The following is an 18,557-nucleotide window of genomic DNA, read 5'->3' as shown; positions in this document are numbered from 1 at the left end:
AAATATAATTTTAATTTTTTTTAAACATGATTTAAGAATTAAAAAAAAAATATTATGCTAGACTTCCTATTAAATGTTTTATTTAAACCTAATTATATATATATATATATTTTTTTTTTTTTTTCTTGGGCCAAATCTCTTCTAACTTAAACAATTCTTTAAAAAAAAAACACTTAAAACTATGCGCTTTATAGTGTCAATTGCCAAAAGACAAAACCACAAAAGTATTTCCAAGCTGGTTATTTTAACCATTGCATGAACTGATAAACAAGTATATATGTTACTTTAAGATTATCGTGAGGTTCAATCATATATATATATATATATATATATAACATAGACATTATGAATAAATAAAATTTTAAAACACAATAAAACACACTTTCAATAAACAATTTATAATAAAAGACTCCACAGCTGCTTATAGCCAATTTTGTGATATTATTATTATACATGGAAATAGAGTAATTCTAATTCTATAGACATTATGAATAAATAAAAAATTAAAACACAACAAAACACACTTTCAATAAAACAATTTATGGTAAAAGACTCCAAAGCTGCTTATAGCCAATTTTGTGATATTATTATTATTATACATGGAAATAGAGTAATTCTAATTCTATAGACATTATGAATAACTAAAAATTTAAAACACAATAAAACACACTTTCAATAAACAATTTATAGTAAAAGACTCCACAGCTGCTTATAGCAAATTTTGTGATATTATTATTATACATGGAAATGGAGTAATTCTAATTCTTACTCATTAATATGGGAGGAAAAAAAAAAATAGCTTAAACATTTTGTATTTAATTGTATCCAAAATAGACCACTGTTAAATTTTAGTTATTCCATATTTGTGTGAAACTTACCTTTCTATAATTGAAGAGGTTTTTTATAGTTTGGATATATATACAAATTTTTTAACTTGCAGATAGATATACGTTAAAATGATGATTTTCAAAAAATCATTATCTTTATATTAGATATCTACAAGCTAAAATTTGCAAATATCCAACTGTAAAAAAATTACTATAATTGAATTTTATAATATATTTAATATCAAAAAAATAAAAACAAAAATCACATAATATATTATTAGTTAATGTGCTTCTCATGAAATCATTTTTTATACGTTTTTACATGATAAAATAATCTTATTCAGCATCATCTTACTTGAATAAAGCATTAATTAAAAAAAAGAATAAAAAACTTGAAGTTGTGTAAGTGTCCTTTGTTTAATTCCTATGGGATATGGCTAATTTTTTGTTAATGAGACTTTTAAATTTATATCTACATGTATATGACTTGGTTATTTATACATAATTTAAAAAAAAAAATATTAAGATTTTTTTCACTTTCTTAAATAGGAAACACAATTTATTCAATAGATTAGAATGGGAACAAATTTAGTGTTTAAATAATACCATTTTATATCCAAATTTTGGCCAAAAAAAATTTATATTAGTAGAAAGGAGCGACTTGCATACTTGCCAAGTCTTTAATTGCTCCTTGAAGATTTTACAATTTTATTGAAAAAATATTTTTTAAATGTTTTTTATTCTTTCAAAAAAAAAAATTAAATAATTGAAATTAGAGCTTTGACCGTGGAATGAGGTGTACACTTGGGGGATCCAGTTTGTGCCAACTAAACCACTACTTTTGCATGAGAATAATAAGATTCTGTCTTCTTAAATCTCTAATTTCAGACAAACTCTCAAATCTAATAATTTTCTCTTTCTTCCTCAAAAATAAATTAAAAAAAAAAAACCAATTTTTTATCTTTAATTTTTCAATATTTCTTCGACTGCTCGTTGTCATCAGTCATCATTAAATATGGTTGGTCATCTTATCATCGACCCAATTCATTGGACTGTTCAAACTTCCTTTTCATGTGCAATAAGTGCTGGCCTAAAACGTGGCCCAAAAAAAAAAAAAAAAAAAAAAAAAAGGAAAGAGAGAAAACACTATTTTTTTTTTTTTTTCACTATTTTCATGTCATTACAGCTATATTTACTTAATGTATTTTTTTCAATGATCCGTCAACAGCAGACACTATGAAGTTTCTTATTTCGTCTTCAATATAGACCACCTTGCAGAAACAGTAACTTTTTTTTTTCCATTTTTTAATTTTTTTATCGTCATATTTTCCATGAAAGTTTGAAGATTTCGTTAGCAGTTGCGAACAAAGTATCATTTGGAGGCTTGTTGTTTCAATTTGTAATCCTTGTTTTGTGGCCACTTTTTTTAATTTTTCCTTGATTTGAGTTTTGGTATAAGAGTCTGAAAGCTTTTTTTTTTTTTTTTTTTTTTTTATTTAACCTCTTGCTTACCAAACCTTCATATAAAGTTTGACTGGCTGGTGGGTCTATGAGTTTGGTCGAGTGCAGTTAAGCATTAAAAGGCTTCAATTATTTTCGTTATTGCTGCTTTGATGTCGCCCCACCTTGTCTTACCTGGCTTCTCGGCCTTAATCTTGGTCAATTACTGATACTGGGTATATGGTGTTTTGACGTTTTTAAACTATTGGGTCTGGTGGGTTTTTTAGTTGTTGACTCTCTGTGTGCTTGTGGGATCTTCTTCTCCAAATTTGAGGTTTTTGGGTCGGTAGTAAGTGTTTTTGTAGGACTTTGGAGTGTTTTCACTCGTTGTGCTGAGCAACAATTTTTCTGTTCCAATTATGAGAATTGCTGATATTTGAAGAGTCTTGGAGTTGTAGTCTGGCTGTTTTCTGAATCTGAAAATCTGTGATGAAATGGCTAGTAATGGGGATACTCATCCACTGGAAAAAGATGAAGGTATAAGCGGCAAAGAAGTAAATGAGGATTTGGGAGAGGCCAGTGGTGTTGATGAATCAATCTTGATCGATAAAAATAAATCTGCACCAGAACAAGAGGCAGAGAATCAAAAGGAACGGACCACATTAATTTTTCAGTCAAAAGAGTTGAATGTCGGTTCTTCACCTCTGAAAGGTTAGTGTCCAGCAACTTCAGAATCTCTAGTTGCTTTATTTTAGTTTTTGTTTGTATTGCATAACGGGACTTGGCATTAAGCTTTTAGCATTAAAGAAGTTGAAAAGTGTATTCAACCTCTTAACGTATTTCTTCAAAACAAATTAAGTATAAGCCCCTAGAGATTTAAGCTTGCGATTCACTCTCTCTGGGTGATGAAAACATTTTTCTTTATCTGCTTCTTCTTTTTCCCGAGCATGAGAGCTTTGTGTTTACTCCTAAGACTCAATAACAGGACAATAAACACAAACCGCCGCCCGCCCCCCCCCCCTTACTAGTGCCCCTGCGGGTTAGTTGAGCTTTTCCATCCAAGTAATAGTATGAGTAGGTATATAAATTTTGATCTTGGAAAAGTGTGCCATCAGCAATTAATTCATTCTGCTTAGTCAAATTCTTATTAAACTTTTTGACCCCTTTTCATTTGGCTTTAAGCTGTCTATCCTGAAGTTGGAACTTACACTTTATGTGGTCTGAGTTGTGGGAGTAACTGTATACCAAATCAAAAAATTTCAATGAGACTGACTTTTACTTTTGTTGCCAAACCTATTGCTTAGCCAATTTATTTTATTTTTGGGACATAATCTTGTTGCTTAATTAATCGTATTTGATTTAAGCTGCCGTAATGTCTGATTCTTGCATCAGAAGACACTTGTGTATGTAGAGTTTTTTTCAGCAAAAGCAGGAGTGGATATCCAGTGTACCGTGGGACAATTTGTTATTACTGAAAAAGGTTTTTGTGGCTTAGTTATTACAGGGTGTGCCTATTGTGGTGTCTGGCTGGGTAAATCACTGCAAAAGAAGCTATATTTGGACTTGGGATTTATACTTTCAAGCAGAAAGAAACTTTGTCTGTAAAATAATTATCTAAATCTTATTACCATTTTTTCAAAGTCATAGTGCTGTTTAATATGCATATTTCTATAGCTAACAAAGCAAAAGATGTGGAGAGCGCTCAGAGCAGAATACTGCTCTCTGCAACCTCTTTTAAATGATTTTCACAAATTCACTTCACAACCCCCCACCCCCTTCTTAAAGTAATGAGAAGTCTTAAATTTTATAAGTAATACAGGATATTGAGTGGTGATTGTGGTTATCCACAAACCTAATATAGACTATGACATAGTGATCCACAACAGAAGGCTAGATTACTATTCCCCTGAATGATTGAACTTTGTCCTTCATTTTGCCTTACTGTTTTTGAGTTGTGAATGGTTTAATATATTCATAGCTTATATTGTTTTTGCTTTTACATTACATGTTAAATTTGATTTTCTTGAAAGAATTCTTTTGTTATGTACTGGGAATGCATCAAGATAATGTTTGACTATATTTGGTGGATGACATTGGCTATAGATATTGATGTTGGTTATGAATCCAATCTATTCCGTGCCTTTAAGTGAATATCTAAAGAGACTTGGCAGTGTAGCTTCCTTTTCTTTTAGTTATTTATTTATTTTATTTTTTTTCATGATTTAATTGGTAGAATGGTGTTTCTACTTTGAAAGCGTGGTGGCACTTATATACAAATTCTAATACCTAATTTCCTTCTGGGATAGTAATTCTAATACCTAAATTCTAATACCTAATTTCTTTATTTAGCTGTTCTTTTTCCCTCCATTCATGGTTACAACATATAACTGAACTCAAACTTCCACCTTGACCTTCGTAGACATCACTGGTTTGCTTATAGTATGCTGAAAGATGGAATGATGTTAAATGTTTATGTAGTACTCTTGTAACGAAGCTAAACTCCGTATGTTTACTGATACTAAAAAACAGTCTTGGATCACTGCGTCACTGCACCTGTTGGCACTCATAGGGGTCTGCTAATTGATGATTATGGGATTACATTCTCTCGATCCATGACGGAGAAGAAGGAGATTCCTAGGCGTGACCTCAAACTTGATAGACTATCAGAACGTGAGAAGGTAAATTCCAAAACAATGTGGGTGCTTGCAAGTTATGTTTTTTCCTGCTGGCAAGTTATGTTCTTAAGAATTTATTTTTCCTTTTCTTTTTTCCCTTCTCTTCAACATTTATGTTCGTGCTTGTGTAACTGTGATTTTTTTTTCCTTTTCTTGTAACAATCCATAATCTTTTTTCATGTTTTACTTCTCAGCGAAAACTAATTGAGAATCTAGTCAAGATACATTATGATGGAAGGGTAGAAGTTAATTTAGTCGACACTACACCTGTTGCTTCAGATTTGTTAGAGCTTCAAAATTTCCCTCCCTTTCTTGATGATAAAACTTCTGAAATCAATAAATCAATTCCAAAGTTGAAAATTGCTATCCTTGTGGTTGGAACAAGAGGAGATGTGCAGCCTTTTCTGGCTATGGCAAAGAGACTTCAGGCATGTCTAAACTACTTGGTTTTATGATAATTTTTTCTCATGCCATCGGGATATTCGTTTCTTATTGGAAAAAAGTTAACCTCTTGTAAGATGTAACTTTTTTTTAGTCAGTGCTTATTAAGATTGCACACTAATATATCATAAACACATGTTCTCTCTCTCTCTCTCTCTCTCTCTCACACACACACACAGAGACAATGAATGTTTTATTTGGGTGCAAGAGAGTAACTAGTTGCCCTTTTAGTTCACAGATAATTAGATACAAAATCAGATACTACTGGTATTTGTTAGATTTCATATGGTTTTCTTGCAGCAATAAGTGTATCGTAAGTATTGATATTTTAACTACTATTGTAATGTAGATTACATCTTTGGGAAGTCTGGACTAGTGGAATGATATACTGGTTAATGGGCATGATTATCTTTGTTTACCTGAAGTATTGGTTACCAATGTAATTAATAGGTTGGACTATTCCATTCTTCTAAGTGTTATAAATTTCTAATTAATGATCATATTTACAAGTGAGCATACCCTATTGCCATTCTAGTTTATAGGAGAGCATAACCTATTGCTAATTAATTATTATATGATTTATAGTTTATTTGATTGTGATTTAAATTTTGAATTTCAGGAGTTTGGTCATCGTGTGAGGTTGGCAACTCATACTAACTTCAGCTCTTTTGTAAAGTCAGCGGGTGTAGAATTCTATCCCTTGGGTGGTGATCCTCGGGTTTTGGCAGGATGTAAGACGCAGGTCCCTTATTTGCTAATATCCTTTTATTTGCAACTTAACTTCTTCCTTTTTTTCCTCTTTCATCATGGCAATTTTTTTGATGGTCACCATGCATGGTCCTTTTGTTATGTCCTGTCTCCTGTGTTGAGTCAGCATATCTGAGACTTTAAGATGCCATGACAGGAATGCATTGGCGTCTCATTAGAACATATTCTCTTTCTCTCTTGCTCCTCCATTTCTTTTTCAGGAAATTGAAACTAAATGTCAAGTATATGTTGTAAACTGGACATATAGTTTGATCCACTTTCTAAAATGTTAGCTTTTGGAATTAATGGTAACTTAATATGTTATGAGACTCTGGTTGTGGTCTGTGTTCAAACCTGCTAAGACCTACTCTCTTTCATATGGACTATGTTAACTTGATGAGCATGGTTGGATTCACTTCCTAATAATGCAAGTTATAGGAGATTAATTGCAAGTTATCACTGAACGATTAGGGTCTGTATTTTTAGTTTTTTAGCTATTATCGTAATTCAATTGTACAACTCATTTCTAACAAGTCCAAATAGTTTAGTACAGTAAAATTCTTTTCCTTGCTTCAGTCTTTTGTTATGTCATGAGGTTTGTTTTATTTATTTTATTTTGTTTTTATGTTTATAGATATGGCTAGAAATAAAGGTCTCATTCCATCTGGAACAAAAGAGATATCTATACAGAGAAAGGAACTGAAGGCAATTGTTGAATCTCTTCTTCCAGCATGCACAGAACCAGATATAGAAACTGGTATCCCTTTTAGGGCGCAGGCAATTATTGCAAACCCTCCTGCTTATGGTGAGTTCCTATTACCAAAGAAGTTATCATACTTTAATTTCATTATCGTATTCCCCTTATATGAATTGTCATTTGAATATATGAAATAATATTGTACTAAATAACAACAAATAAAAAAACTACTGAAAAGGTTAAAGATATCTTGTAATGTTAAATTCCTTTGATAATTTTGACAGCTGTGGCTTTAGCTTATAGATTGATCATGTTCTTTTAGTACCATGTTTAGATGTTTAGATTTCCTCTGATGCTTTTATGATAGTATTTTCTTATTATACAGACCCCTTTTCTGCACAATATCCACGATTTATAAGTGAAATTGTTGATGATTTTGTACTGCTATATTTATTTTCACATCTAATCATACATTCTTAAGCTATCTTTCTGCTTGTTAAGTCGGAATTATGGTTTTCCATGTTGAAGTTACTCTGAACAGTTTACAAAATTTAACATACGCTTTGGATTGCAGGACATGCTCATGTTGCTGAAGCTCTTTGTGTACCCCTTCACATCTTCTTCACAATGCCATGGACGTGAGTTCTACTTTTTATTTTTTATTTTTTTAATTGTTTATTTATTTATTTCTTTTGTAGTCACTATTTTTAGAAGTATCAAAACTTTATTGAAACGAAAGAGAATGCAACTTCTTTAGATGATAAAATACCTCTTTTAATTTTAAAGGAACATAGAAGGAAAATAAAGAACTAAAACTTAGAAAACTAGATGCAAAACCCACACTGGAAGAATATAACTAGAAAACTTTTTTCAACATGAATGATAAAAGTTACATAGTTTTTGACTTCTTGACAGTTTCTTTTTAGTATTATTGTTGTTGTTGTTGGTAAGCTTTTTCTTGATGGTTTAAGTAATTATTTTTTTTTGGCTTAATTTGGAAAATGTGATTATACGCAAACTGGATAAAAGGAGTAGAAGATGTTTAACTTGTCGGTTTCAATAATTTTTGTTCTAAGTTAATGGAAACAACCAGATTCAGTTTCATGCAGGCTGCAGTTATAATATGAGTTGCAAAACCCTGCGAGGAAAGGGCCTTAAGAAATGTTCTACCATATGTAAAACAAAAATATGTGATAAATGTCATGAATGAAAAGTCAAGAAAAGGCAGAAGCAGTGCATTTCTTCACATCATTATATTGGCATTTTGAGATGGCCATTGAAGAAAATTTTAAAAAGAAACTACATACTGGTGTTGGGATAACATTAAACTCTCAAATGCCCGTTTATTGTAGTTGTCGTTCGAAGTTATGCCATCTTACATCTGTTTTTAATAGGCAGGCCAACGTCAGAATTTCCTCACCCATTAGCACGTGTACCTTCAAGTGCTGGCTACTGGGTAATGGTCTTGTTTGCTATCACACTTTTCAATATCTTCTTTTTTTGTCAATCAGACATTGGACTGATTTATGAAAATCTCTTCCATTTTGTCCTTTATGCATCCAGCTTTCCTATGTCGTTGTGGATTTACTTGTATGGTGGGGGATTAGGGGGATAATCAATGACTTCAGAAAGAGAAAATTGAAGCTTTCTCCTATTGCATACTTCAGTACATACCATGGATCAATATCTCATTTGCCAACAGGCTATATGTGGAGTCCCCATGTTGTGCCAAAGCCAAATGGTAAGGCTTATTGATTACAATCGTCTACCATCTGTTTATTATTATAAAATTTTAATACAGAACTGATACTTGTGTCTTGTATCTCTTTTCCCCCTTGAATATTGGTCAATTGAAATTTATGAAATTCCTCGTTTTTGTTTTGTGATAAACTTTAGAATGTTGAATATATCTTGTGTTGGAAGGATTTTGACTTCATTTCACAAATGTCCAGATTGGGGGCCTTTAGTTGACGTTGTTGGATATTGCTTCCTAAACCTGGGATCGAAGTATCAACCTCAAGAGGAATTTGTTCAATGGATTCAGAAAGGGCCCAAACCTATATATATTGGGTTTGGAAGCATGGTAAGGTGGTCTCACTAAGGCTAATGGTGTAGTTATTGACAATTTAGCTGTATACTTTTATTTTATATCTTCTTTTTATGTTCTTGAATTAGAGCCCCTGATTGTTATTGATGTTAACAGAAAAATTGGGTGGATATTTGCTTAAATCCATAGAATGAAATATTCTTTTTTCCTCTCTAATTGTTTTTTGAATACATAGTTAATCCTCATGTACTTGTGCTCGCTACCAATATTACCAAACTATTTTTACTGTATTCCTGCCTGATGCATTGCTCAGATTCTTGAATATTTATTTGGGCTTACATGAAATAATATGCGGTTATTCTTGCCATTTATACATATAATAATATCCATAATTTTATTATTATTGTTATTTCCATCATGGTGTTTCTTAGTACTAATCATGAATTTAGTATCATAATCGGTCTTGCTTTGGTTGATGGCCTTTGTTTACTTGTAAGGATGTACACATCCTAATTTTGATTAACATTTTCATGTACTCTGTATGAAGATTTCAATTTTTGGCTGATAATCAATCACATCTTCATGGAAAGACACTAATTTGTTTCCGTTGCTTGTTTAGCCTCTTGAAGATCCAAAGAAAACTACGGACATTATATTGGAGGCATTGAAGGACACAGGTCAAAGAGGAATACTTGACCGTGGTTGGGGAGACCTAGGAAATTGTAAGTTTGTCTTTTTTCAATCTAATTACGTGCCCTTATTAATCTCCAGAGGTTTTCCAAATTCCAAATTCTTTTCAAAAGTTCATATTGTTGGCAATCGTTTCTAGTCTCACATGCTTTGGTTTCTGCATTTTTCCTTTCTCAACATAGACCCGGACAATATTGCTATTACCAGTTGGATAGAAGTAGAAAGCTGCCTCAATGAACTTTGTAAAACAAAGGCTATCCATAATGAAAATAAGATTTGTGTTCTGATAGTATAAACTTTTCAAAATATATTCAGACCATATAGTTGAATTTGGTAATCATTTTGGGCAAAATTCTAGAAAATATGTAATTTCCTCACAAAATTAAAAAGTCTGTCACTCTGGACTTGATGGCATATGAGCGAAATTTTCCTTTGAAAATTGCAGGAAATTTTTCATTTCATTTTATTTTGTGGATTGGTCATTGTATGTTATATTTTAGAAAACCCAGAAAAAGAAGAAGAAAAAGACAAAAATAGTCGAGCATTGTTTCTTTGTTGCATACTTACAATGAGAACATATGACTTTCACTTATGATTTGTTTTGCATCTTGCAGTAATAGACGTTTCTGACAACATTTTCCTTTTGGAGGATTGCCCTCATGATTGGCTGTTCCCTCAATGTTCAGCAGTGGTAAGTTTTGTCAATCATTTTCTCATAGAATTTCTAGACTGGGCAAACGTAGTTATTAAAATCTAACTCCATGGCATATAAAAATGATATTGAATTCTTTGGCACAGTTCTGTTCCTTTGATGATACTTGGAAGAGATATTGAACGAGTTGTTGATCATTATAATTGAGAAACTGTTACTGAATCACCTAAAATTTAATGCTGGAGCGGTGGTGAACTATTGATGTATGTGCTTCGTGTTGCATTTTATATATGCAGGTTCATCATGGTGGTGCAGGAACTACAGCTACAGGACTAAGAGCAGGGGTAACAATCTTTCCAGTTGTTTCAACTAAATCCTTGAAATTCACTCTAATTAATTAGTTGCAATTGTTTACTTGAAACCAGAAGAAAAATTGGGCTTAAAATTGAAACCAAAAATTGTATTTTAGCCTATTTCATTCTAATCTCCTTGATAGCGCTGAGGTTCTGAGCATGGAGGCTAGGAATGTTTAATTCATTTAAGATATTTTGCACCTTAAGGTTTTGAAACTTTGAACAAGTTAAAACAAATTGTACAATTCCGATAGTGATTTTTTTAATGCAATTTATAACCCCATTTAACATGTCACCTGAAAAAATTGTTTTTCTGCCCGTTGGTTTTTTCTAACGTTAATTGTTTAAAGCAGTGTCCAACAACTATAGTGCCATTCTTTGGAGATCAGTTCTTCTGGGGTGACAGAATACATCAAAAAGGTCTGGGACCTGCACCAATACCTATAGCTCAGCTCAGCATCGATAACCTATCAAATGCTATAAAATTTATGCTCCAGCCCGAGGTATTCTGATATCTATATATGTCTCTAAATACAACTCCTTAGACAATCACATGCATGATGATTACTTGCATCAGCCTTCATTTTCCAGCATAATGTATTTGTCCATCACAATGAAGAACAACTTGAGTACCAAGTTCTTTTGGGAATAAAATGCAATTGTAATTGCAAGTTTATTTTGCATGTAGATATCTTGTCAAACATTTAAATATCAAAGAACATCTAAATCATGTGGCTACTTTCTTTTTGGTAACATAATTGTATTGCAACTATTTCCTTTTTCCTCTTATTTCTGGTTTCACTATAGGTAAATGATTCACTGAAAATAACATAATGTTATTAATAAAATTTTAAATTTGGATGATCATTTAGAGCATTATTTGAGTGAAACATGAACCAGGTACGTGAAGTATTTACTCTTAAAAGGGTTAGCTGTACGAGGGAATTATCATTCTTGTTATGAAGATGCACTTGGTTTTATACTTTGCTTTTATGTACTTGCTCGTGATAAATAATTAGGTTTTCCTTCAATACATATGAGAAGTCACATGGTTACTCAGCAAACGTTGCAATAATCTAAGGAGACCCCTATTTTTTTTTTTTTTAAATTATTTATTTATTTATTTTTTGCCTTACTGAAAACTTTGATTATCCAGGTTAAGTCTCAAGCTGTAGAAATATCAAAGTTGATAGAGAACGAAGATGGTGTTATAGCTGCAGTCGATGCATTTCACCGTCATTTACCTCCTGAGCTACCATTGCCAACCACATCTTCGGAGGAAGATGACCAGCCAAACCCTTTGCAGTGGTTCTTTCAACAAATAGGAAAGTGGTGCTGCCTGCCTTGTTCATAGGATTTTTGCTGCAACACTTACTGTTGTATAGCATGTGTTCATTAAATTTTTCCGTCTTCTTTTTCCATCATATTCATATTGTTTTTGGCTTAGTATTTCATTCATTTGATTCATAGTGTCACCTGTCTGAGTTTAGCCGATATTTTTTAACAGAATAATAAAGATCTCGTAAAGTTAAAGTTACATTTACAGTTAAAGATACAGATCTTTTTACCAACTGGGAAATAATTGTAGTACGTTAACCTTGTTTCAAATCAATTTGTGGATCGTCTATTTTGTTGGTGTATTATGTATGTTTCCTGTAGAAATTTGCATGTTTTAGGTTGAAAAATGTATATTAATGAACATTCATGATTACATTAATGCAGTTAAACTCGATTATGGATCATATTGCAGTTCGCGCATTTGATATGCATGCAGAAATTTAGCATTACTCATCAATTTCCTTAAGACAATATTTCAATTATCAAAAACTATGTAATTAACACAGAAAGAAGAAGAAAACCCAGTTGAAAGTATAAGCAAGACCACAACTTAAATTTTGATAAACAGCCACAAGAATATCATAAAATTAACTAGCAACTACACAGGACTAATAATCCACCATTAAACAATCACTTTCTATAAAGTTTAATTCCTTTCCATCTTGATTCCATGTAGTTGCTTGAATTTGCTGGTGCAGCATAAACTCCACACTTGAAGTAAAGATCTCCTGGTCCCTGATCTTTGACAACAAACTTCTTGACACCTTCAATGAAAACTGTAATCTTCCCTTTGTCAACATCGTGGATTATGTTTACTCTGAACCACTTATCATATAGATTGGTCGCCACTAGGTTGTACTTGTAGTACCTCATGTCTCCATTGTAGATCCTCAGTTGCAGAGATGTAGCTCCCACAGCTGCACCATGGATTTGCACTATGGTTACGCCTGAGGTACCGTTCGGTACAAAAGCATACCCTTCAAATTGCCATATCCCAGAAGAGTAGTCATACCCCTGAACAAAAACAAACAAAGTAATCAGTACCAGGAAATAATAGACCGATTGATACCATGTTAAGTTACCATTAATTCGAAAATTGTTAAAATGAGAGGGAGATATATATACTGATACGCGAACTTCAGTTCTTGGCCGGGTTGTGCTGTCAGGTTTGAAAGGCTTGTCCTTGTCATAAACCCAGAAACTTCGTATGGCGTCTTCGTAGCTGTAACGTTGTTGAAGTGGTTTGTCATATGGTTTCTGTAACTTGAAGTTCTTCTGTGATAATGGAATCTGGGTGAATCCATCAGTAGGATCTGCATTGCAAAGATGGAAATCTATAAAGAAGAATCCCACAAAAACCAACAACATGAATCCCTTGTAGCAAGTGGAATTCATGATATTCATACTGTGGCCCTGCAATATTTGCTGGTTGGTTTTCTAGCAACTTTTAATGTCAAATTATATCCCAATTGGTTTTCGACCTAATGATTGGGTAACATATTTATATATGGTTAACCTCGATATAGGTCCAATCATGCAGTGGTTTCACTTGGAAATAAACTTAAGTTCAAAAGTTAGACCTCTATGCATGTCTTTTTTCTCCAATGTGCCGTGCCTCCCATCTATCTTCCTACATATATATATATATATATATATATATATTTCATGATGTTGACATCCGTAAATATTTTAAGGTGTGGATACATATTAAGTAATATGTTATTTAAAAAAATATCATGCAATTTAATATATTATCTTATGTATATTTATAAATTTTTTATTATCTGATGTATATTTGTAAATTTTTAAATATATAAGTTTTTATCTAAAAATTTACAAATATTTATATTATAGAAAAATTAATATTTTTATATATATTTGAAACAATATTCACAATATAAATTGAAAATGTACTTATTCGTTAAATACTGATGATGATGAAGAAGATGTCATATCAGTTAATAATTTAAAATTAAAATTTTAATTGGCTAAACACTAACCATTAACAATTATCATATTAATATATATGAGATATAAGATGAGAATTATATTCTTCAAACTATATAAAGAATTTTGTTATGGTACATTGTTTTGGACAATTCTGCATAGATTACTTCCAGATAAGAAATCAATTATTTTATATATATATACATATAACAGATTAGCCAGAGAGATATCTTGGTCTTTGACAGAGAGTAAATTTTCCAGTTGTCTAAATCCATATGAATATTTTGTTGTCGGTTCGAGTAAATCAGATTTAGCAGCATTAATTTGATCACAATCCTCCATTATTTTTTAATCCCATTTTTGTAATTGTTTGTCTACAGCTAAAAATAGTAGTTCGCTTTAGGTAACAGAGTAATTTCCTCCCGTGAAATACAGAGTAAAGTTTTATCTTTTCCAGGATAATGCCAATCCCAAGAAATGTCCACCCATATGATAAAATACATATTAGCTACTATTCATCGAAGAGTATGTTAATTTCTGTCTTAGTCAAAAAATAAAAAAAAAAAGAGTGTGTTAATTTCTGCATTTGTTTTTCTTCTATTTCCTAATTTCGTATCTTTAATCACCAATCGCAATAAACACTTTTTTCTAATGTTAATCACCCAATAATGAACACTTTTTTCTAATGGACATTTTTTATTTTCTGTGTTGGCAATGTTTTAGAACAAATGAGTATATATTTTCTGATTCTGTCTAGATATTCTAATACGTTTAAATGCACATAAAAAAAGAACAAAAAATGCATTGGATAATCAATTAATCTTAGAATTAATGATACTTTAGTACTTTAAACTTTTAGATTTATGATTTAGATCTTGAACGTTGAAGTACAATTTGAGTTTCAAATTTTATACAAATTGATCTTATTACAAAGAAACCATTATTGACCGTCTACATGCAATACATATAAACTTTTTAATTACATTTTGATATCTTTTAACTTTTAAGACTTTTTAATATATAATTTTGGCTTCCAATTTTTCAAATCTTGTGATTTAAGCTTTAATTTTTCAAATAATATAATTTAAAAATATATAGTACTTATTAAGAAATAATTAATAATCAGCAGTACAAGAAGTATACATAGGTTTAAATTCTATTTAAAAACATTTTAGCAAGAAAAAATAATATTTTTTGAAGAAAAAAATTTTAATTAATAATTTAAATAAAGTTTTTTTGGTGAATAAGTTTAAATTTGAATTTTCTTAATTTAAATTTTATAATATAATAATATATCAGTAAAAAATTAAGAAATAAAAGTATGTTTGGATAAAATAACAATAATAGAAGAAATAAAACATAAAATATTTATATATAATATTAGAACAAATTTTTGGTAAAAATAATAATAGGTAGTGAATTCCTTAAATTAAATAGTGAGTATGCCAACTATGAATATATATGGTCTCAAAAGATGCCTAAACATTATCTTCCAAATGATAATTCATCAAAAAAAAAAAAAAATTATCTTCCAAATGATAATAGGCTTCTCACCTAGTTACAAATTCATAAAGAGAAGAAATGAAACTATTTCAAAACAAGGTTAAGATATACTAAATTGTTTATTAAGAAAAAAAAATACTGATTTTTAATCTTTCCCTTGATCATATCGTGTATACAATAGAAATTGCAATTAACATTAATGCTTCATAGTCTTGAAACAATCTTTTACACCTTTAGGCATTATTTTCAGAATATTTTATTATCGAGCTAATGATTATTATAGTTACTCATCATTACCCACCACCTAGAATAGAAATTAACCCAAAGAAACTACTTCTTGAAAATTTTGACACCCCTCCATCTTGATTCCATGTAGTTGCTTGAACCTTCTGGTGCTGCATAAACTCCGTATTTGAAGTAAATAGTAGCTCTTCCTTTATCATCCACCACAAGCTTTTGAGCTCCATCAATGAAAACTGTAACCTTCCCTTGTTCAACATCATGGATCACATTCACTCTGAACCACCTATCATAGATATTAGAAGCCACAAACCTGTTGCTATAATACCTCAATTCACCATTATAAACCCTCAATTGCAGAGTTGTAGCTTGTGAAGCTCCACCAAAAACCTGCATTATTGTTACCCCAGATGTGCCTTTTGGCACATATGCTGTGCCTTCAAATTGCCACACTCCAGAGCTATAATCATGTCCCTGTAAATTGTAATTATATATATATATATATACATGTTTACAACATTAAATAAAAGCATATGTGTTAAAACGTGTCAAATATTAAAAATATCATATTGATTAATAATTTCAAATTAAAAATTTAATTAAGCAAGTGACAATTTTAACACTTATAACATCAATAGCTTTTCAATATAAATTTATCAAAATTTTAGAGATATTAGTAATCTTATCTTAACATAAAAAAGCGTTGCACCATAACTAATATGATATTTAAATTTTATATAAACACTGGTTCAATGGTATCTCATACAGTAGCCATAAAAAAATGTTTACAAATAAATGAATTACTGCAAATCTTAATATAAAAAAGTTCTGATGTAAGATTTTTTTTTTTTTTTATGTTTACTTAAACAATTAACGTTATAATTAATATTAACAAAACAATTAAAGTAAAGAAACAAAACAATTAATAGAAAAATAAAAAAATCATGTCAACAAATAGCACCAAAGTGTCAAATACCCGAATTCGAATTTCAGTGCGAGGCCTTGTTGGACTGTCTGGTTTGAAGGGTTTGTCGTTGTTATAGACCCAGAACTTCTCGACTCCATCTTGGGATCTGTATCGGTTCTGAGTAGGCTGGTCGTACGGTTTCTGTAACACTAACTCATTGCTCGATATAGCCACCTGCTGGAACCCATCTGTAGGATCGGCAAGGCAAAATTGATTTTGGAAGCCATTAATGGAGAAGCTCAAAACTACTACCATGAGGACCACCAAGTTTTTGCTGCACCCACTTGCCATTTTGCTTTTTTTGCGAATACAAAGTTTGGTGCATTTGTTTTATATATATACATGTACAGAAATAATGTAACTATGTATGCGAACAGAGGGTCAACAAAGACTTTAATGCCACCGACTGAAAAATAATGTTGGCCATTTCAAGAAAGTGAAATTTTATTTTGTATTTTGCACCAAGGGGCTGGACAAAATGGAAGAAAGCCGCCGATCCATCATAATTGCAAGGCTGGATCAAATGGAAGAAAGCAGCCGATCCATCGCACTTGCTTGCAGAGTTGTGTGTTTGATTCCTAATACGTCCTATTTGAACTTTAGTATGGATCCCATACATGTATATCATTGTGAAAAAAAATGATAGAGATCATAAACTGGATAGTATATAAATTTACACAATCTTAATAAGATGCAAATTATTAATAGCTTATGGATTCCTAAAATTTGGACCGATGATACTTATTAGAAGGTTCTTTTTCTTTTAGCAAAAATATTTTATTTTGTATTTTTATAGCTAATGTCTAATGAGAAACCAAATTAGTTTACCATTCCATAGTTTTGGAGAAGTATTAAATAAATAATATATGATCTGCATTTCAGATTTTCTTTTAGAAGTTATATTCATTATTTATACTTAGACATGAATAAGGAGATAGAAAATACTCATTAAATTCCTCTTCGATTTGAATTTACGAATATTATTAATATATATGTATATATAAAAATATTTTATTGGACCGAGTTGGATAGTGTATGTTGTCCAAGGATTCGGATTCCCTTAATTTTTTTGAACAATTTGAATCCACTGGATTATTTTACTTTTCTAGAATAAAAATTATCATCATTAATAATTTGAATAGTTTTTAGGAAATAAATCATATAGTAATATTTTTTATATTTATGACTTAATTTCTTTAAAGCTCTCGTTTAATTTAAAATATTAAATATTTTCTAAATAAAATGCAAAGTTATTTTTATACATATGGATCAATTTACATAATATATACACGTATGGATAAATTTCTAGACTAAGGAACCACCGAAAAGTAAAAACTGTAACACAAAATCTCTCTACTATTTTTTAAAAAGAAAATTCATTCAGTTTTTTGAATTATTGAAGATTGATAAATCATAAACATTTGATTATGATAGTTTATATTCTTTTAATTTAAATATTTTGGAAAAAGGATAACAATATTGCATTTTTTTTAACAAAAATAATTTTTAAAATAGGACAAAAGGAAACTAATGTCATTTAAATTATTAGAAATAAAGAAAATTGTTTTTTTAATAAAATAATTTAATTTAATTCCAACCATTGTACAAATATCATATGATGTGAAATAAAATATAAAATGTTTAAATCAACTTGACAGTTTATTGTCCAATTCAATTACATGTGAACATTATGGGTCTCTGTCCCGAATGAGCTGGCCTGCGAGAGGTCAACTATAAATTTTCTTCAAATTTCGCTTAGATCCTTTTTGCTTTGCTTTAATTATATTTATAATTTTTAATGATAAAAATTAATAAAACAGAATTGATAGAAAAATTTTAAATATGATTTTTTATAAATATATATTTATTTAATTATAATTAAGGTAAAATTGAAAGAGTTTAAACGGAAGTTTTTCAATAAAGTTTTACATATTTATACATTTCCAGAAAAAAAAAAAAAAAAAAAAAACCACAATATTTGTATTTTTTCTCT

The 18,557-nt window shown here is 30.5% G+C and overlaps 3 protein-coding genes across 3 annotated transcripts; 1 reads left to right on the top strand and 2 right to left on the bottom strand.

Moving 5' to 3' along the window:
• Positions 1-1,976: 1,976 nt before the first annotated feature.
• On the top strand, positions 1,977-12,209 carry LOC107421673 (sterol 3-beta-glucosyltransferase UGT80B1). The gene is made up of 14 exons (XM_016030954.4): positions 1,977-2,978; positions 4,797-4,945; positions 5,137-5,370; positions 6,003-6,114; positions 6,765-6,935; positions 7,402-7,465; positions 8,226-8,283; positions 8,391-8,568; positions 8,780-8,910; positions 9,494-9,596; positions 10,179-10,255; positions 10,513-10,560; positions 10,923-11,072; positions 11,726-12,209. Exons 1-14 carry the CDS (start codon positions 2,762-2,764, stop codon positions 11,921-11,923), a joined length of 1,890 nt encoding a protein of 629 aa, XP_015886440.2. The 5' UTR covers positions 1,977-2,761; the 3' UTR covers positions 11,924-12,209.
• Positions 12,210-12,346: 137 nt separating this feature from the next.
• On the bottom strand, positions 12,347-13,476 carry LOC107421665 (citrate-binding protein). The gene is made up of 2 exons (XM_016030944.4): positions 13,033-13,476; positions 12,347-12,921 (listed from the first exon to the last, which is right to left on the bottom strand). The coding sequence occupies exons 1-2, from the start codon at positions 13,309-13,311 to the stop codon at positions 12,538-12,540; spliced, it is 663 nt and encodes a 220-aa protein (XP_015886430.2). The 5' UTR covers positions 13,312-13,476; the 3' UTR covers positions 12,347-12,537.
• Positions 13,477-15,496: 2,020 nt separating this feature from the next.
• LOC107421658 (citrate-binding protein) lies at positions 15,497-16,898 on the bottom strand. Its single transcript, XM_016030938.4, has 2 exons — positions 16,574-16,898; positions 15,497-16,071 (listed from the first exon to the last, which is right to left on the bottom strand). The coding sequence occupies exons 1-2, from the start codon at positions 16,853-16,855 to the stop codon at positions 15,688-15,690; spliced, it is 666 nt and encodes a 221-aa protein (XP_015886424.3). The 5' UTR covers positions 16,856-16,898; the 3' UTR covers positions 15,497-15,687.
• Between the last annotated feature and the right edge of the window lie 1,659 nt (positions 16,899-18,557).

The sequence above is a fragment of the Ziziphus jujuba genome, chromosome 5 (assembly GCF_031755915.1).
Source record: "Ziziphus jujuba cultivar Dongzao chromosome 5, ASM3175591v1".
In the NCBI taxonomy this organism is placed as follows: Eukaryota; Viridiplantae; Streptophyta; class Magnoliopsida; order Rosales; family Rhamnaceae; genus Ziziphus; species Ziziphus jujuba.
The sequence above is the reverse complement of the archived record's forward strand: the minus strand, read 5'-3'. Positions and strand labels throughout refer to the sequence as shown.